This window comes from Dasypus novemcinctus, chromosome 21 (assembly GCF_030445035.2).
Source record: "Dasypus novemcinctus isolate mDasNov1 chromosome 21, mDasNov1.1.hap2, whole genome shotgun sequence".
NCBI classification, from domain to species: Eukaryota; Metazoa; Chordata; class Mammalia; order Cingulata; family Dasypodidae; genus Dasypus; species Dasypus novemcinctus.
The window spans coordinates 71792648-71814826 of record NC_080693.1 but is presented as its reverse complement, the minus strand read 5'-3'; the positions used below and the strand labels follow the sequence as shown (position 1 = coordinate 71814826).

General features: G+C 37.8%; 1 protein-coding gene across 4 annotated transcripts in view; it reads right to left on the bottom strand.

The window, feature by feature from the left end:
• The window catches only part of CEP112 (centrosomal protein 112), a 575007-nt gene that overhangs the window by 289353 nt on the left and 263475 nt on the right, over positions 1-22179 (bottom strand). For all 4 annotated transcript variants that reach the window (XM_058284590.1, XM_071210757.1, XM_058284587.2 and 1 more), the window contains exon 19: positions 7026-7133. In XM_058284590.1, coding sequence (XP_058140573.1) covers positions 7026-7133 — 108 coding nt within the window. The remainder of the gene's footprint in view (positions 1-7025; positions 7134-22179) is intronic.

Genomic DNA, 22179 nt, shown 5'->3' with positions numbered 1-22179 from the left:
GCCCGCTGAAATGTTAAGTTCCATGAGAGAAGGAAGCTTGTCTGTACTACTTACTGCTCTCCCCAGGGTGGAAAATTTGACCTGGCAAAAAGGAGATGCTTGAAACCTATTTCTTAAATAAATGAATAAATAAATCAAATTAGTGTTCTAGATCTACAATAAATGGAATGGAACTCAAGATCCAAATCAGATACTTTCAACTAAACACTCAGATTAACTGCTGGAATAAACTTCATTAGATGGATAAAAGACTGTTTCTGTATTTTATTTAAGCAAAATATTATTTAAAATATTTCAAATACACTGGTATTAAAAGTTTCTGAGAAATAATTTCATTTTGAAGAGATTTTGTGATATAAGAAATTTTTAAAGGAGAAATTATACATATATTTAAAAATTAAATGGTAAAAGGATTGTGGGGAGATGGCAAAGTAGGGAGCTCCAGGACTCAGTCCTTCTAGCAAAACAACTTTTAAACAGGCAGGAACTGTCTGAACCTACTATATGGAAACTCCAGAAGCAAAAAGAACACTTTACAAATCAAGGGAAGAGAGGGAGGAAGAGGCTGGAAAATATGGTAAAGACCAGTAAATTGCTGTCTCTGTGTGGTGGCTACCAGTGCCCATTCCCCCACTCACTTAGCAGGTGGCTGTGAAGTCCAGCCCCTGGTTAGCTGACTAGTGACAGAAAGGGATATAAAAATTCTCTCCCCCAAGAACAGGGGTGGACATAGTTGATCACTGATCATGTTTTTTGATTAGTGAATTCAGATCACTGGGGTGTTGCTCTGAGGACAACTCACCTGGAAAAAGGCAGCGGCAACCATTATTTCAACTCTCCCTGAACTGGGGTGGTAGTGATGGAATAGAGACTTACAGATGCTGCACTTCTTCTGGGCTGCAGGGGCAGTTAGTTGAAGGGCTGCATTTGCTGAGCAGTCCAAGAAAGCTCAGACTTGGGAAGCCATTGGAGAAGCTCTTCCTGATCCCCTCTACCCCAGGGTACTTTGGAGCCAGTCTGCAAACCCTCAGGTCCCTGGCCCACCTGTGAAAGACTGACTTGGGAAAGTCCTCTCCGGTATACCTTTCCTCTAAGAATTTACCCTCCAAGCAAAAGCAGCTTGAGACAATGAAAGGACTATTAAACATAGAGATAGATGGACAGTCTGGGATAAAAGCTTGCTGGTCTCAAACATCTGAGAAAGGGAGATCTGTTTCCTGGGAAACAGGGGGAGGCAATCAAATAGGAGAGCTCCAAAACAACTAACAAGCAAAAGCCGGGAACAAAATGAAGGTCCAGAAACACAGGGAAAACCCAGCACACTGCATCTGCCTTAGGCAGACCATCCTAAAAGGAGAGCTGAAGTTCAAGAAAACCTCTGTCTTATCACCAACTAGTTACAAAATCAAGAAAGAGACATCTCAGGGAATAAATTCCAGAGTTGACATTTTAAAATATTAAAATGTACAGTATGCAACAAAAGAATACAAGACAAACAATGAAGCAGGAAAGGATGGCCCATCCAAAAGGATAAAAATCCAGAAAATACCAAAGAAGAAGATGAAAATATAGACATACTGAACAAAACCTTTAAAAAAAATGATCTTAAAAATGTTCAAGGAGGGGAAGGAAAATACAGAGAAAGAATTAAGGATATTAGGAAAACATGTGAGCAGTCTTAAAGATTTAGTCATTTTAAAAAGGAACCAAACAGACTACTGGAGTTAAAGACCACAATAACTAAAATGAAAAATTCCCAGGAGGACTTCAACAGCAGACTGGACCTGGCAGGGGAAAGAATCGGGGAACTCAAAGACAAGACACTTGAAATGAGTCAGGCTAGGGGACAGAAAGAAAAAGGAATTACTAAAAGCAAAAACAGCCTCTGGGACACCATCAAGTACACCAATCCATACATATGGGAGTCCCAGAAGGAGAAGAATCTAATTGGGACTCCCTTGAACGTCCTTTATATTTCATAGTATGATCGCTATATGACAGAGTATTTTTCTTCATGTTTATCCTGTTTGGTGTTCTATGGGCTTCTTGGATGTGTGTATTCACATCTTCTAAGTGGGGAAGTTTTCTGTCATTTCTTTGACTTTCCTTCTGCCCCTTTTTTTCTTTTCCTTGATACTCTAAATGACCTAGACCTAACAGACATATATAGAACACCCAACAAAAACAGAATATACAATCTCCTCAAGCTCACATGGATCATTCTCCAGGATTAATCATATAGTTAGGTCATAGAACAAGTGTCAATAAATACAGAAATATTGAAATCATCCAATGTATAAACTCCAACCACAATGGAATGAAGCTAGAAATCAACAACAGAGGAAGAAATAGAAAATTCACAAACATGTGGAAATTAAATAGCATACTTTTAAACAACTAATGGGTTAAAGAGGAAATCACGAGTGAAATTAGGAAATATACTGAGATGAATGAAAATGAAAAATACATAACTTATGGGATACAGTGAAGGCAGTGCTGAGAGGGAAATTTATAGATTTAAATATTACATTAAAAAAGAAAAAAGACTTCAACTCAGAGAGCTAACCTAAAAATTGGAAGAACTGGAAAAGGAAGAGCAAACTAAAGCCAAGGCGAGCGGAAGGAAGGAAACAGCAAAGATTAGAAGAGACATAAATGAAATTGAAAACAATAAAACAATAGAGTGAATCAACAAAACCTAAAGTTGGTTCTTTGAAGATATCAATAAAATAGACGAACTTTTAGCTAAACTGACAATGGAAAAAAAAGGGAGGATACACATAAATGAAAATCAGTAATGAAAAGGGGGACATTACCAGCAACCCCACTGAAATAAAAAGGATTATAAGAGGATAGTACAAATAATTGTACACCAATAAATTAGATAACCTAGATGAAATGGAAAATTTTTTAGAAATACACAAACTGTGAACATTGACTCATAAAGAAATAGAAGATCAAAACAAACCAATTACTAGTAAAGAGATTGAATCCATAATCAAAAACTTCCCAATAGAGAAAAGCCCAGGACCAGAGAGTTTCATAGAAAAATTCTACTAAACATTCTGAGAAGACTTAGCCCAATTCTGCTAAACTCTTCCACAAAACTGAAGAGGAGAGAACACTCCCTAATTCATTCTATAAGACCCACATAACCCTTATACCTAAGCCTGATAAAGATGCCACAAGAAAAGAAAACTACAGACCAGACTCTCTTATGAATATAGATTCAAAAATCCTCAACAAAATACTAGCAAAACAAATCCAACTGCATATTAAAAGAATTATATACCATGAACAAAAGAGATTAATCCCTGGTATGCGTGGTTGGTTCAATATAAGAAAGTACATAATATAACACATCACATTAACAGAATGAAGGAATAAAACACATTATCATCTCAATTGAGGCAGAAAAGGCATTAAAAAAACCCCTACCCCTTCTTGATAAAAACAATTAGAACACTAGGAATAGAAGGAAACTTCCTTAACATGTTAAAGGGCATATATGAAAAGCCCACAAGTAACATCCTAATTAATGATGATAGACTGAAAGCTTTCCCTCTAAGATCAGAAACAAGACAAGGATGCCCACTGTCACCACCGTTATCCAGCATTCTCCTGGAAGTTCTGGCCAGAGCAATTTGGCAAGAAAAAGGAATAAAAGGCATCCAAATTGGAAAGGAAGAATAAAACTTTATTTGCAGATGATATGATCCTATATACAGAAAATCCTGAAAAATCCACAATAAAGTTCCTCGAACTAATAATCAGCAAGTTGGCAGGTTACAAGATCAATACCCCAAATCAGTAGTTTTTCTATAAAAAGAAAGGAACAATAAAAAAAAAAAATCAAGAAAAAATTTCCACTCACAATAATAACTAAAAGAATCAAATATCTAGGAATAAGTCTAACCAATGATGTAAAGGACTTATACACAGAAAACTACAAAATACTAGTAACAGAAATAAAAGAAGCCTTAAATAAATGGAAGGATATTCTGTGTTCATGAATTGGGAGACTAAATATTGTTAAGATGTCAATTTTACCCAAAGCAATTTATAGATTTAATGCAACCCCAGTCAAAATTCCAACAACCTTCTTTGCAGAAATGGAAAAGCCAATCATCAAATTTATATGGAAGAATAAGGGACTCCCAAATGGCTAAAGCTTTCTTGAAAAGAAGATGGAAGTTGGAAGTCTCACACTCCTTGATCTTAAAACTTTCTACGAAACCACAGTAAAAGTACTACCATAAGGACAGACATGTAGACCAATGGAATAGAATTTAGAGCTCAGAAATCAACCCTCATAATATGTCCAACTGATTTTTGATAAAGGGACAATGACCACTCAATTGGGAAGAATAGTATTTTCAGGAAATGGTGCTGGCAAAACTGGATCTCCATCTGCCAAAAAAAGAGAACCACCTAACCATATATTAATACAAAAATCAACTCAAAATGGATCAAAGACCTAAATATAAGATTTACAACTATCAAACTCCTAGAAGAAAATGATAAGGGAAAGCATCTTCAAGACCTTGTGTTATGCAGTGGTTTCTTAGACTTTATACTCAAAGCACAAGCAAGAGAAGAAAAAAATAGATTAATGGAACTTCATCAAAATGAAAAGCTTTTTTGCTTCAAAGGACTTTATCATGAAAGTAAAATGACAATCTAAACAATAGGAGAAAATATTTTGAAATCACATAGCTGATAAAAATTTAATATTCAGAATCTATAAGGAAATCTTTCAACTTAACAAAAAGGCAACTATCCAATCAAAAAATGGGCAAAAAGTTGAATAGACATTTCTCCAAGGAAAATATACAAATGGCCAGAATGCACATGAAAAGATGCTCAAGATCATTAACTATTAGGGAAATGCAAATAAAAACCACAATGAGATACAATTTCACACCCATTAGGATAGCTGCCGTTAAGAAAACAGAAAATAACAATTTCAGGAGAGGATGCAGAAAAACTAACACTTATTCATTGCTTGTGGCAATGTAAAATGATGCATCCGCTGTAGAAGACAGTTTGGCAGTCCCTCAAAAAGGTAAATATAGAACTACCATATGGCTGGGCAATCTCACTACTCAGTTGATACCCAAAAGAAGTGAAAGCAGGGACTCAAAAGAGTATTTACACAGCAATATTCATGGCACCATTATTCACAATTGCCAAAAGATGGAAGCAACCAAAAGTGTCCATCAACCAAGGAATAGATAAACAAAATCTGGTATATACATACAATGGAAGATTATTCAGCTGTGAAAGGGAATGAAGTACTGACATATGTGACAACATGGATGAACCTTGAAGAAATCACGTTGAATGAAATAAGCCAGTCACAAAAAGACAAATATTGTATGATCTCACTGATTTGAAACAATTACAATAAGCAAAACTCTTAGAATCAGAATTTAGGATAAAGGTTATCAAGGGACAGCATGGACATAGGGAATGGGAAGTTAAGGTTTAAAATGTACAGGGTTCCTATTTGGAATGATGGAAATGTTTTGGTAATGGATGGCAGTGATGGTAGCAGAACATCATATATATCTGAATGTGATTAAAATGGGAAAAGTTTGAAAAATGTGATTAAAAGGGGAAATGTTAGATTGTATAAATGGTACTAAAATAAAAAATGGAAAAAAAAATCCATGGAACCATCTTACACATGCAGTGAACCCTATGTTAAACCATGAACTTCAGTTAATAGTACAATTATGAAAATGTGCACCATCAATTCTAACAAATGTTCCACACCAATGCAAGGTGTTTGTGGTAGAATGGTGTATGGGAATTCTGTATTTTATGCATGATTTTTCTATAAGCCCACAGCTTCTCTAATAAGGAAAAAAATATATGTACATTTGAAAAATGTACTGGATACTGTAGAAATAGCTAAGTTAGTGAATATATATGGACTCAAAAACACTAAATATTAATTAATATCAAAGTTTCTATGTTTACCTTTATTAAACAATTTGTAATTCTGAATTAAAATATGTCAAAAAGAAAAGTTTAAAAATTAAATGGGGGAAACGGACTTTGGCCCAGTGGTTAGGGCGTCCGTCTACCATATGGGAGGTCCGCGGTTCAAACCCCGGGCCTCCTTGACCCGTGTGGAGCTGGCCATGCGCAGTGCCGATGCGCGCAAGGAGTGCCGTGCCACGCAAGGGTGTCCCCCGCGTGGGGGAGCCCCACGCGCAAGGAGTGTGCCCGTGAGGAGAGCCGCCCAGCGTGAAAAGAAAGAGCAGCCTGCCCAGGAATGGCGCCGCCCACACTTCCCGTGCCGCTGATGACAACAGAAGCGGACAAAGAAACAAGACGCAGTGAATAGACACCAAGAACAGACAACCAGGGGAGGGGGGGAAATTAAATAAATAAATAAATCTTTAAAAAAAAAAAAAAATTAAATGGAGGGAAGCAGAATATATATGGACTCAAAAACACTAAATATTAATTAATATCAAAGTTTCTATGTTTGCCTTTATTAAACAATTTGTAATTCTGAATTAAAATATGTCAAAAAGAAAAGTTTAAAAATTAAATGGAGGGAAGCAGATGTGGCTCAACTGATAGAGCATCTGCTTACTATATAGGAAGTCCAGGGTTCAAACCCAGGGCCTCCTGGCCCACGTGGTGAGCTGCCCCATGTGCAGTGCTGCATGCCATACCACGCAGGGGTGTCCCATGCATTGGGGAGGCCCACATGCAGGAATGTGCCCTGCAAGGACAGCTGCCCCGCGCAAAAAAAGCACAGCCTGCTCAGAAGTGGCACTGCATACATGGAGAGCTAAAGCAGCAAGATGATGCAATCAAAAGAGACACAGATTCCCAGTGCCGCTGAGAATGCAAGCAAACACACAAGAACACACAGCAAATGGACACAAGAGAGCAGACAACGGGGGGGAGGGGGGGTGGAGGGCACACGAGTAGGGAAGGGGAGAGAAATAAATAAAATAAATTTTTAAAAAAATTAAGTGGAACCATCAAAATGAAAGACCAACCTGCTGTTCGTATCTTTGTTTGACATCTTCCAGTTGCCATAAAAACTCCTTTGATTGTTTCTCACGAAGAGACTTGGATCTAGTTAGATCTGCTTCTACTTTTTCCATCTATAAAATTTAAAGGGCAAATACGAAATTTTTAAACAAAAAATTCCATGTTTTTGTGGGTTTGATAATTCATCAGAATGACAGATTTTGAACACCTCAACAATCTTTTTTTTTAAATATATTTTTAAATTTATTTTTAAAAGATACATAGATCACATAAAATGTTACATTAAAAAATATAGAAGGTTCCCATATGCCCCACTCCCCACACCCCGCACTTTTCCCACATCAACAACTTCTTTCATTAGTGTGGTACATTTATTGCATTTGATGAATACATTTTGGAGCACTGCTACACAGCATGAATTACAGTTTATCTCAACAATCTTAATGGTAAATTTAAAGATGGTAACATAATGAATATTATATCAATGTATTTTTTATATTGTTAATAATTAAAGGCAGGTAAATTAAATTCATAAACTGACTAAATTCTAATTGTATAATTATAATGTGGTAGAAGTCTAATTCATTTATATTTAAATATTTACTCCACAACATTTTATTAAATCCTTGGAGTGTACATGACACTGTGCTAAATGGGAGGCAGTATTTGCAAATGATAATTCTGATAAGGAACTTGTATCTAGAACACATAAAGAACTCTTACAACTCAATACTAAATGAACAATTAAACCAAACCCAAGTATAAAATAGGCAAAGGATGTAAATAGATAAACAGATATATAGAGATGTCCTCCCATACCCCTTCCACAGCTTTCATGAAAGAAGATATACAAAAGGCCAAAAAGCATATGAAAAGGTAACATCATTAGTCATCATGAAAATGCAATTCAAAGCCACAATGAGATTACCATTTCACACTCAGTAGGATGGCTAGGACTAACAACACAGATCATAAGTGCTGCTGAGAATGTAGAGAAATCAGAACCTTCATACATTGTTGGTGGGAATGTAAAACAATATAGCCACTATGGAAAATAGCTTGGCATTTCCTCAAAAGGTTAACTAGAGTTACCATGTGACCTAGTAATTCCATTCCTAGGTGAGAAATGAAAATGTATGTCCACACAAAAACCTGTACAAGAATTTTCACAGCAACATTACTCTCAAAGGAAGAAACAACCCAATGTCCAACAGCTGATGAATGGATAAACAAGACGTGGTAGAGGGAGGTGAGGCAAGATGGCGTCTGAGTAAGTACACTGTCATCATCTCTCTTACAAAAGACCGGCTGTGTGGTGATGGAGTCCTACCAGAGCAGGCTGTTTCAGAAACCTGCAGGGCGGGAGGTGTCTGGACACCGATCTGGAGAGACTGCAGCAGAATTGGTGTTTGCTCAAAGTAGAACTGTGGGTTTCTAACACTGAACACTGAAGCCCTGGGAAGGTAAATCCCTCCCCCGCTAGGGCTAAGAGCCGCAGTGTTCACTGAGAACTGCTGGTCGTGGGGTGGAGTCTCCAAGCCCTGTGCCCCCAAACGCGTGAACCCCAACCTGTGTCCCCTGAGCCCCTGTGGTCCACGCTAAATACCCCGAGTCCACATTCTCCCAGGCCGCTGTTTCCCGAGCCCAGCACTCCCAGAAATCCAGCATTGCCCTACCTCTCCAGATGCGGACTAACTCTGGAAGTGGGAGAGTTTAGGTGGGAGGTGCAGAGAAGCCAAGGAGTGCAGGTTCAATTTTCTGGTTCCCCCCTTTTTTATTGAGTTTGGAGGAGATATTAGCTGATTTGGGGAGAGCCTAATAGAGAAGAGGAGAATCTGGTGAGAGAACCCAATTTACCTAAATGCCCTGGGATAGGAAACTTGGTCTGGGAGGAGGTGGAGTCAGAAAATTAACCAGCCCCCTTGTAGCACACCTAAGGGAGAGGGACAGTAGAACGAGCTTTACAGGCTTCCAATAGCATATTGAGGGTCTCTGGCAAGGGGCAGGAGCTCTCTTGAGAAATTAAGAGACATTATTTCCTCAGGTGAGTTGGTTCACCAGGGACCCATTTGAATTTCCTACAGGAGCCCTCACACAGCCTTCCTGCTGCCTTGGGAGAGAAGGAAGTGAGGAAGGGAGAAAGAGGGAAGGTCAGACTCCTAAGCAGTTTATTCAATTGCAAAGAGGATTCCTTGCCTGAGGCCTTGTCTGGTCTTTTCTGTTGGTCTGTTTTCTTGTTTTCCTTCCTCTTTATCCCCTTCCCCCCCCCCCCACTGCCCCCTTTTTTTTCCTTTTTCTTTTTTCTCCCCTCTCTCTGTCTTTTTTTTCTTCTCTCTTTCTTTCTCCTTCCCTCTTTTCTTTTTTTTTTTATATTAGTGATGCAGGCAACATTTCTTATTTGCTGTGCTTCCTCATCCTCAATTTTCTCTCTGCTGGGTGTACTGATTTTGGCTTCCAACGCTATTCCCTTTCCTTTACATCATACTCTCCCCCACCATTTATTGTTTCTCTTACATTCTACCTCTCTCTGTTTAACCCCCAATATTTCTGACTTTTTATCTCTAATACCTCTAATCTGTTCTCTATCATTTATTCACTCTTTATGTTATTGTCCTCTCTTTTCTTTTTCCCTCTCTCCTGATCACACTACCTTTTAATTCATAGTATATTCCTCTCCATATTCAGTTTAATATCTCATTATAGGTACTCCACTTTTTTATGGTTATAACTATACACAGCTTCCATGAGTTCTATATCCATTCTCCTAGATCTCATATGGTTCTTCTGCTAACATTCACTATCAATATTATTATTATATTTTTCTTTTCTTACCCCTTTTGCTTTCTCTGGACCTAATATTTTCCCTCAAGGGAACTTAGCCAACAACAAGGAAGTAGAATAAGAAGAAAAAAGTGACAAAGAGAAGACTTAATACACACAAAAAAACAACAACTAATTAAACCCCAAGGCTAGGATAAGAAGATAATCAACAGAATAAACCCAATAAGATAAAATGATGACCAGACAGCAACAAAAAATTACAGACCATACCAATAATCAGGAAAACATGGCCCAATACAATGAACAAACTAAAAACCAGGAAGAGAAGTGGAACACTGAACAAATAATTAAAGCTCTCAAAACATGTATCATGGACCAATTCAATGAAGTGAAGGAAGAGATTAAGCATATTAAGAAAACACTTGGAGAGCATACAGAAGAAATTGTGGTCATGCACAAAAAGATCACAGAGATGATGGGGATCAATAGCACAATCCAAGAAATAAAAAATACACTCTTAGCGAATAACAGCAGATTTGAAGAGACAGAGGAAAGAATTAGTGATGTGGAAGACAGTACATCTGAAATCAAACAGATAGTAGAATTAATTGATAAAAAGATAGAAAAAATTCAGCAGGGGCTTGGGGACCTGAATGACAATGCAAAACACACAAACATACGTATTATAGGCATCCCAGAAGGAGAAGAGAAGGGAAAGGGGACAGAGGGGGGTTTGGAGGAAATAATAGCTGAAAACTTTCCAAACCTATTGAGGGAGATGGATGCTCATGTCCAGGAAGCACAGCACACCACGAACAGCATTAATCCGAACAGGCCTACCCTAAGACATACTTGTTAAATTATTGAATGCACAAGACAAAGAGGAAATACTAAAAGCAGCAAGAGAAAAGAGAACCATCACATAAAAGGGAGGCTCCATAAGATTAAGTGTTTATCTCTCATCTGAAACCATAGAGGCAAGAAGGCAGTGGTATGACATAGTCAAGGTACTAAAAGACCCAGCAAAACTAGCATTCAAAAATGATGGAGAGTTCAAAACATTCACAGATAAACAGACACTAAGAGAGTATGCCAACAAGAAAACTGCCCTTCAAGAAAAACTAAAGGGAGTTCTGCAGGAGGAAAGAAACAATCAGGAGAGACAGAGTAGGAGGAGAGTGTAAGAACAACTAAAGCTACAAAAAAAAAAAACCAAAGCAAACAACATAAGACAAACACAAACCCAAAGAAAACATGGCTAATATAAGTAATTCCTTGAAAGTAATAACACTAAATGTCAATGGATTAAACTCACCTGTTAAGAGACACAAATTGGAAGACTGGATAAGGAAATATGACCCATCTATATGTTGTCTACAAGAAACTCATCTTAGACCCAGGGATTCAAGGAGGTTGAAAGTGAATGGCTGGAAAACAATCTTACAAACAAATAATAACCAAAAAAAGGGCAGGAGTAGCTATATTAACATCAGACAAAATAGACTTTAAATGCAAAACAATTGTGAGAGACAAAGATGGACACTACATATTAGTGAAAGGAATAATCTTTCAAGAAGAATGAACAATCATAAATATTTATGCTCCTAACAAGGGCGCCTCCAAATACATGAGTCAAACACTGGAAAAACTAAGTGAAGGAACAGATGCCTCTACAATTATAGTAGGGGACTTTAATACACCACTATCAACTTTGGACAGAACATCTCAAAAGAGAATCAATAAAGAAACAAAAACTTTGAACAGTATATTAGAGGAGCTGGACCTAATAGACATAAACAGAACATTACACCCAAATACAGCAGGATATACATTTTGCTCAAGTGCACATGGATCATTCTCCAAGATAGACCATATGCTAGGCCACAAAGAAACACTCAATGAATTCAGAAATATTGAAATCATACAAAATAATTTCTCTGACCATAGTGGAGTAAAGCTGGAAATCTGCAAGGGCCAGAGGCCCAGATTTCACACCAAGGTATGGAAATTAAACAGCACACTCTTAGAAAAACTGTGGGTCAAGGCAGAAATCTCAAGAAATTAATAACTACCTTGAAACTAATGAAAATGATAACACAATATACCAAAACTTATGTGAAGCAGCAAAAGCATTACTGAGAGGGAAATTTATAGCCATAAATTCATATATCAAAAAAGAAGAAAGAGCTAAAATTGAAGAACTAAATGCACACTTCGAGGAATTGGTAATAAAAACAACAAAATACAGCACCCTTTCTTGATAAAAAATACTGCAAAAGATTGGAATACAAGGAATTTTTCTGAACATGATAAAGGGTATGTATGAAAAACCCACAGTCAACATCATTTACAATGGTGAAATCCTAAAATCTTTCCCTCTAAGATGAGGAACAAGACAAGTATGCCCGCTATCACCCCTTCTATTTAACATTGTCTTAGAAGTACTTGCTCGAGCACTGAGGCAAGAACCAGATATAAAAGGCATCCAAATTGGAAAGGAAGAAGTCAAAATTTCATTATTTGCAGGTGACATGATCCTATACATAGAAAATCCTGAGAAGTCTTCAATAAAGCTTCTAGAACTCATAAATGAGTTCAGTATAGTCTCAGGGTATGAGATCAATGTGCAAAAATCAATGTGCATTTCTGTACACCAATAATGAGCAAGCTGAGGAAGAAATCACGAAACAAATACCATTTACAATAGTAAATAAAAAAATCAAATACCTAGGAATAAATTTAACTAAAAATGTGAAAAACTCATACACAGAGAACTACACAACACTGTTCAAGAAAATCAAAGAAGACCTAAATAAATGGAAGTACATTCCCTGTTCATGGATAGAAGACTAAATATTATTAAGATGTCTATCCTACCAAAACTGATACACACATTCAATGTAATTCTAATAAAAATCAACACAGCATTCTTTAACAAACTAGAAAAACTAGCTATGAAATTTATTTGGAAAGGAAAGAGGCCCCAAATAGCCAAAGACATATTGAAAAAGAAAAATGAAATTGGAGGAATCACACTACCTGACTTCAAAATGTATTACAAAGCTACAGTAGTGAAAACAGCATGGTATTGGCACAAGGATAGACCCATGGACCAATGGAACTGAATTGAGAGTTCTGATATAGATCCTCATATATACAGTCATATAATATTTGATAAGGCCACCAAACCCTCTCAACTGGGAGAGAATGGCCTATTCAACAAATGGTGCCTGGAGAACTGGATATCCATATGTAAAAGAATGAAAGAGGATTACCAGTTCACACCTTATACAAAAATCAATTCAAGATGGATCAGAGACCTAAATATAAGAACTAAGACCATAAAGACTTTGGAAAGCAATGTTGGGAACCATCTACAGGACCTTGTAATAGGAAATGGCTTCATGAACTTCACACCCAAAGCACGAGCAGCAGAAGAACAAATAGATAAATGGGACTTCCTCAAATTAAAGCCTTCTGCACCTCAAAGGAGTTTGTCAAGAAAGTGAAAAGAGAACCTACACAATGGGAGAAAATATTTGGTAACCATATATCTGATAGGAGACTTATATCCTGCATATATAAAGAACTCCTATATCTTGAAAATAAAAAGATGAACAACCCATTTAAAAAGTGGGAAAAAGATTTAAACAGACGCTTCTCCAAAGAAGAAATACAAATGGCTAAAAAGCACATGAAAAAATGCTCCAAATCTCTAGTTATTAGGGAAATGCAAATCAAAACTACAATGAGATACCATCTTACACCCATAAGATTGGCAACTATGAAAAAAACAAAAGACTACAAGTGCTGGAGAGGATTTGGAGGAATGGGAACACTCATCCACTGCTGGTGGGAATGCAGCAGTGGATGGACATTTTGGTGAGGACATTCTGGAGGACAATTTGGCAGTTTCTCACAAAAATAGCCATAGATTTGCCATATGACCCAGCAATTCCACTACTAGGTATATACCCAGTAGAACTGAAAACAAGGACACAAACTGATATATGTACATCAATGTTCATAGTAGCATTGTTCACTATTGCCAAAAGTTGGAATCAACCTAAATGCCCATCAACAGATGAATGGATAAATAAAATGTGGTATACACATACAATGGAATACTACTCAGCTTTAAGAATGAATACTCTACAAACACATGTGATAACATGGATGAACCTTGAGCACCTTATGTTGAGTGAAGCAACCCAGGCATTGAAGTACAAATACTACATGACCTCAATGATATGATATAAGTAAACCAAGCTGCCTCAGAAAGCTAGAGACTGGATGATAGGCTTAAAGGAATTTGGAGGGTAGAGGAAGGTCGTGAGCTGACACCTACCTGGGTGAAATCTATGTCAAGCTGGAGGTAAGTATTTGTACAGGGAAGGGATAAAATGAGGGCATAGGGATACCTTTGGGTGGGGCTTTGTGGGCTTGAGGGGGGCTAGGGATGGGAGGAAGGGTAATATGTCCCAAGAAATTGTGGGGAGGGTGGGGGGACATATGAACATAGGAGATTGTCAGGTATGTGGTTGAGAGTATATTGTTGAGAAAACTTTTTCAAAAATATAATAAGGAAGGTTACCTGTTTAAGATGCTTAAAGGGGAGAATGTGACACAGGACAGGCTTCTAGGGAGTGTGCGAGTGCTCATTTTGTTACAGTGGGTTATATCATTGGATGGAAACCCATACAATGAGAGTGAAGGTATACCCACATCCTGGGGAAGACTGATGTTCTCAAATAGAGGGAATTGTATCTCTTGAGAGAAATGGTGGCTCCCAATGCATTAGGGCAGTTGAGAATGTCAAGCCCTCAACATTGTTGCAAGTATCTCTGAACATGGCCTTTCAAGAAAGGAAGAATGATTGTCACTGTGGGCCCTGAGGGGAGGGGGAAAGAGGTATTGAATAGGTGGAATCAGTGTAACTGTGGGGCAATGGAAGTGTTCCACAAGATTATGCAAGGATGGATATAGGACATGTTAAATTACACCCAAAAATGTATACGGGCCTATAGGCTAAAACGTAAATCATAATGTAAAACATAAGATAACTAAAAATTTATAAAGTTGTATAGTCTAAAATATAGACCACAATGGAAACCCAAATGTAACCTTGTTTGAAAGCTATTGTCTCAATATTTGTACATCAGTTGCAGTAAATATACTTTGAACATGTAAAAAGATTATTGCTGGGCAAGAGACAAAGTGTCTGATGTTGAATATGTGGGAGTACTGTATATTGTACATATGAATTACTGTGGTCTAAAACTTTTGTGAAGACAAGCTTAATAATTAGAAAAAGAAAAAGAAAGGACATAGACCCTGAGGAAGAGATGGAAGAAGTTGCCTTGCCAGTGTGCATACAGGGCAACACTTATTGCAGTGATGGAAGGCAAAACATCAAAAACAAACCTTTTTCATTTTTTCATTTTTTGATACCCCAATTTATTTTTACTTTAATTTTTCTAAATTAGTATGTATTTTATATCTAACCTCTAAACCCATCACTATATCCCATTTTACTATTAACAGAACCTGGAAATATATTGGGCTTTATTTTCAGGGAGGTTTTGGACCACAGAGGGGTTCAATGGTGGTGGGAGAGGAATACTGGTGTGGGGTGTTATTGGTGGGGGCTGAATGGTTGGGAGGGAGTTCTCCAGGGCATATGTGCAGGGTGCATAAAAAATGTATGGATATTTTCATAATGGTTACAGTTGGGAATGATGGCTAGGGGAGTGCTGAGTTCCTGGCTGGGGAAGCTCTGTTGCATTCCCCAATGGAACAGCAACAATCCTTTGAGTGCAATGGCTAAGACCAATAAGGAAGGATGGTCCAACAATGAGCCCTTGATGCTAATGACTATGCTTGTGGGCCTGTGTGCTTGAAATAAAAACTAGGCCTAGAGCTGCAGGGTGCCTAAGAGTTACCTCCTGAGAGCCTCCATGTTGCTCAAATGTGGCCAGTCTCGAAGCCAAACTCAACATGTAAATCCCCTCCCCCCCCCCCCCCCCGTGTGGGTCATGACTCCTGGGGATGAGCCTCCCTGGCACTGAGGGATTACTACCAAGTATCAGCTGATGATGTGGCTGGAGAATGACCTTGAATAAAAGGGTCAACTCAGACCAGCAGAATATCTCAGCCTACATGTAATATTAGGAGTTAAAAATGCTTTTTGACCCTGAATAAAAGGGGAAAATGGAAAGGACAAATGAGATTATATGGCTATGAGTCTCCAAAAAAGAGCTGGGAGGTCATCAGAGGGGTTGCCCTTATGCACACCTCAGCAGAGTCCCAGAGACTGCTAAAGTAGATATAACCCCAGGTATTGGTTCTTCTGAGGGCTACAGAGACCCACAGGTTCTTCGGTCATGGCAGATGGACTTCAGTGCCATGTCAGTTGGCCCTAATTTGGAGTTTGTGGTCCTGAGTGTGATGGAGTTGGACTCAGGTGTGATCTTTGTTCACCAGCCTCTCCTGTCACTTTTACCAGACCTGTGGTTGGTGCTGGGGTTTAGTGTATACTTGGGGGACCTGAATCTCTGGACTGTCCATGTGATAGCCAGGCCCTGAGCCTCAAAAGACTTGCAACTCCTACACTCTGGTCTATTGGACTTACCCCAGCCAGCTAACAGGGAGGTGAAGAAGGTCAACCACCACACCAGGGAGCCAAGAGTGCCTACAACTACAAACAGGAGAATTACACCATTGTCCAAGTGGAGTTGAGGCACCCTCTCAATAGAGGGGTGGAGTGGACATAGCCATCCCAGGGTCCACAGAATGGAGGAATAGAGTATGGATTAGAGTGGACTTACTGATACTCTATTCTGGAACTAATGTGATTAGTAGTGGAAGTAAATGTAACACTGAGATGGAGAAAGTGGACATGATAGCTGCTGAGGGTGGGAACGGGAAGAAGAGATGTGATGTGGGGGCATTTTCAGGACTTAGAGTTGTCCTGAGTGGTACTTCCAGGGACAGTTACTGGACATTTTATGTCCTCCCATGGTCCACTGGGTGGACTGGGGGAGAGTGTAAACTGTAATGTGGACCATTGACCATATGGTGCAGCAGTGCTCAGAGATATATTCACCAAGTGCAATGAATGTCCCATGATGATGGAGGAGGTTGTGGTTATGGGAGGAGTAGGGTGAGGGGGTATATGGGGACCTCGTATTTTTTTAATGTAACATTAAAAATTAAATAAATAAATAAATAAACAAACTATGAAACATGAAAAAAAAAGACGTGGTATATCCATACAAGAGAATATTATTTGGCAACAGAAAGTACTACTACATGTTACCACATGGGTGAACCTTGAAAACATTATGCTAAGTGAAAGAAACCAGTCGCAAAGGCCACATATTATATGTTTCTATTTATATGATATGTTCCGAATAAGCAAATCTATAGAGACAGAAAATAGATTAGCAGTGGCCTAGGGTGGGAGGACTTCGGAGGAAGTGGGAGTGGTGACTGCTAAAGGATATGGGGCTTCTTTTTAAGGTGAAAAAAATAAATGAAGATTGATTGTGGTGATAGCTGCACAGCTCTCTAAATAAGCTAAAAAACCATTGAATTGTGTGCTTGAAATGAGTGAATTGTAGAGTATGTGAATTGTAAGTCAATACATATAGGCCTCATGTGATCCGATCATTTTTCTCTCTCTCAGTTCATCTCTACTACTCAAGCCACCAACCACCACCATTCTAGCCCACCTGCCTGCTTGCTGAACCTAAAATATGCCAGAAGTCCTTCCCCTCAGATGTTCACATTGTCTTCCCAAAGTCTCAAGGTTTTGCTTAAATGCCACCTTTGTACTGAGGCCTCCTCCCTGGCCACCCTGTTTTAAATTGCAGCCCACCCCTTGTCCTTTCACACCCTTTTGCCTGCTTTATTCTTCCATTTTCCCATAGCACATATTACCATCAGGTACACCATACAATTTACTTGGTCATTAGTGTTTAATGCCTGTATTCCCCAATGGAGTGTAACCCCATGTTCATGTTCAATCCCAATCATTTAAAACAGTGCCTGGCACGTAGGAGGGGCTCAATAAACACTAAATGAAAAAACTAGAAGACATCATGTACCCAACTGGATCGATGACTTGGCGAATGAACAACTTTTGATATGTAATAATGCTATTTTCTTTAAAACTCATATAGAAGAAAATTAATTGAATCTAACTTTTTCTACCACCTAGAAAATTAGATGATATAGTCTTGCCCTTGCTCTCATCAGATGCTCTTTACATGTGACAGAAAAAATATGTTCTTAGATAAAATATTGAAAAAGCTCGCCATATCAGTAACATGAAAATGGCACCTTTATTCAATGCAGTATTTCATTTGTCTTTCTACCCCACAGATTGTACATTTTAGCATAATTTAAGAAAATGTTTTTTTCTGATGCAATTGTCAGTTAATGTGACAACCATCCTATAACTGGCTACCTTACATTACTTATTATTCTGCTTCACTGAGATGTTGAAGTATTTCTTCTTTTCAACTTGTAGCAATGCCCTCTCTCAGGTTACCTTCCTATAACTGCTAAGATTAGTTAAAACATGAATTTTAGGGGAAATGAACCACGAAAAGTACTATCTTCACAGTTTTTTTCATGTTGAAATTGAAAACAAATATTCAAATGCATTTATTCAAACATGATTACACTTTAAGATTCTAGGAGCAAAGATAATCAGTGAAAAGCAGCCAGTTTCACTGGATAAGAACAAAGTGCACATTATCACCCACTATGGCTGTCCAAGAACACATTCCAGTTTCTGATTCTTAACACTCATGTCTGAAGTATCTAGATTATGGCACAATATCTATTTTAGCGCCTAAATATTTCTTTGTAAATAACCCTTAAAATAAATCATCAGCTTCCAAAGTCAATGATCAGAGTTCTAAGATTATTGATCCATCAACAATCAATATTGTGGTCAAGAACAAATATGTTAATAAAATATTAAAGGAAGCACAGTAAAGTCTACAAAGTCTACATTTTTTCTTTTATTTCTAACTCAAGACTTAGCCTTCCAATGAGGGTGACTATGTTTCTTTTTTTTTAACCCCCCCCCACAGCTTTTTGTGTGCTGTCTGCCCTCTGTGCCAGTTCACTGTGCGTTCTTCTGTGTATTTATGTTATTTATTTCCCCTCCCCCCCTTGCGGCTTGCTTCCTGTCTGCTCTCTGTGTGCATTGCTGCGCCCTTCTGCATTTTTTGCTTGTCTCCCCTTTTTGTTGCGTTACCTTGCTGAGTTGCCTCTCTGCAGTGTTTGCAGGCTGGGCAGCACTCCATGGCGCTTGAGGGCCAGGTGACTCTCCTCAGCGTGCAGGCAAGCCTGCTGTCACAGGGAGGCCCTGGGACGTGAACCCAGAGCCTCCCGTATGATAGATGGGAGCCCAAACGATTGAGCCATAGCCGCTTCCTGATTATGTTTCTCTATTAAAAATTAGTTGTGTTTTCCCCCTTTGGGAAAAAAATGCGAGGTAAAGACTTTACCATAGCAAGCAAAAAAAAAAAAATTAACAAAGAGAAATTACCTGAAAAATATTATACAGAATCTCAGTACCTTGGGACCATAATTAACAAAACATTTAAAAAATTCCCTCTTAAGGCCTAATACTGAGGCAGGAATTCTGCTGGCAACTCTCACATCAGTCTACAGTTATAACCTCTGACTTGAGCTCCTGTCTTCCAATTTCCACCATCTTGGGGAACGCTCAGGTCCTTAGCAGCAGGAGGGCTCTCCTTCACCCACCTCTGCACACACCTCCACCATCACACCTGCTTCAACTTCTTTACCCCTCTCCCCCACCTCCCTGTTTCTGTAATGGCTCCCCTACCATCCCAGCTACCTGGATTTGAAATCTTGACATTATTATCTTCATTTTTTTCTATAGTTAACACCAATTCAATGACCATGTCACATCAATTCCTCTAAAATGTCTCTTAAAAATATCTCTTTATTTGTGCTACCACACCATAGGAAAAGTTTCATTGTAAAGTGTTAGCTACATTCAAGAGCTCCCCTTCGAGGCTTTTCACATTAGACCTAAGCAGGAGGCTTTTTAATCAGTCCTCAGCATTCTAGCCGCATCTCCCTACACACCAATATGCTTGACAGTTCCCAAACAAGCCACGGCTTTTCTTGACTCTATAGCTTTTGCTCTTCACACCTCCTAGAAAGCCCCTTCTTTTTTTCCCCCCTCAGCCAAACAGTCAAACTGTAAGGCTGATTCCAGTCTCCTGTTCTCTCTGAGGTGTTCTTTAATCCCACCAAACGATGTAAATGTTTTCCTTCTCTCTATGCTCTAGGAGTTAATGCCTTTATTTTCCTGGCATGGAGTGTTTTTCTCTATGGTATGGAAGTGTTTCAAATGTGAAAGCTCTGTTCATTCATCTAGATCATAAGCTCCTAAATAAAAGGAACCATGATATAATTTTCTTCCTTTGTATTTTAAATAATTAATTGTTGTGGTACACAGAATAAAAATGTATTAAATACAGGATGAACAGAAGGGTAGGAGAAAGAGAAAGGGGAAGAAGAAAGAAAAGATGAATTAAGAACTTTTAAGGCAGGGTTCTAATTTAGCATCAGCATAGGATGAAATATTAAAGATAAATATTAAATCTTAAAATATTAAATATTAAAAATAAAAATTAAGCACTCTATATGTTCAAAGTAGATTTTGAAGTAGAAACAGTTTCTATAACAAAAATGGAAAATCATCAACCATTTAAAACACATGAAAAGACTTTTTATATGTACATATTAAGAAAAACTCAAGGTAAAGAATAACTGATACTATTAGAAAATGAAATACATGTTATATTAGATTACACTGACCGAAAATGCCAGACCCCACTCCATTCTTCTTCCACAATTTAATAAAAAAAATAAAAAATGAGTCTTGTAAAACAGTTCATTTGTAGAAAAACACAAGGTTTGCAGTTGCCATAGATACCTACTATTCTGCTTCATTCTATGTTCCATTCAACTTTAATTTTTAAAAGAAATTTCCTTTATTGTGTAACTCTGAATTCAAAAGAATCTAAAAGTAAACATTGTGGCCAAATTAGGAACAGAAAGGGCTTGGGTATATTTGTGACAGTCTTTAAAGAAACAAAAAGATAGGGGAAGAAGGGTGTTGGATTTTCCCTACATGGTGTCTAAGGCATTACCTGTAGCTACTTGTAGGAGAATACCCAAGCACCCATAGCCTAAACAACATAGGTCCTTCCTTTTTTTCTCATGTAAGTTAAGAAGTAGGTGCTACATAGCAGCTCAAAGATGTCAGGATCAAGCTCTCTCATTTCAACATTCTCCTAATGGTTACAAAATGGCTTCTGCAGCCCTGAACATCTGGAAAGAGGGAAAAGAAGGATAAAGGATGAAGAGTAAAGGTGTAAAGGCAAGGAATATGTGTTAGCCAAGTAGAACTCTCTTTTAAGGAGCTTTCCTGTAAGTTCTAGTCAACAGCAAATCAGTTATGCTATTTGCATTTCATTCTCTAGAACTATCTTAAATGGCCAGCACCACCTGTAAGTAAAGAAAGTATAGTTTTAAAATTGGGTCTAATCATGCCCTAAATAAAATCAGGGTTCTATTAGTAAGGAAGAAAACAGACCTGGTTATTGGGTGAACACATGGCTGTCTGCCAAATAAGGCCATAAAAGTCATTACTTTTCCTCTAGATAAACAGTAAAGTACTAATGTTTTGATATATCCTGAGTAATTTAACATATATAATTCAAAATATATTTTATTGTATTTAATACATGGTTCAGTAAGTATACAAAATTACCCATCAAATATTTTCAGATGTATATAACATAATGTTTATCTTGGAGTATCAAAGAACAATGTAGATAGTTTGACAGATGATAGATGGATCAGAGATGGATGAATAGATAGATGTAAGATAAACAGACAGTGAGGCAGATAGAAATAAATGGCAGAAAGAGATATAAATATTTTGTGAGTGGCTAAAGACCCGTAGGAATAATGTCCTTACCAGAGAAAATTAATTAGCACATTAATTGCTTATATCTGTGTTTCTTTCGTGAGAGATAAACTAATTGATTTTAGACACTGTTTTGTAAATGATAGTATGGGAAATGATAGGTATGAAATGGAAGAGATATGAAATGTAGAAATATTTCTAAAATGTAAATATATTATAATTTACTAACATAGTTTACCTAAAATAAACAAAATAGACTTAACAAATCCAGTAATGAATTCATTCTTCTCTTAAGAACATAATCCCTTACTTCCTTATTCCATTTGACAACTTCTAGTTCATTCAACTTTCATATTTCTTAAGGGGAAATATTTCCTTATTACAATAAG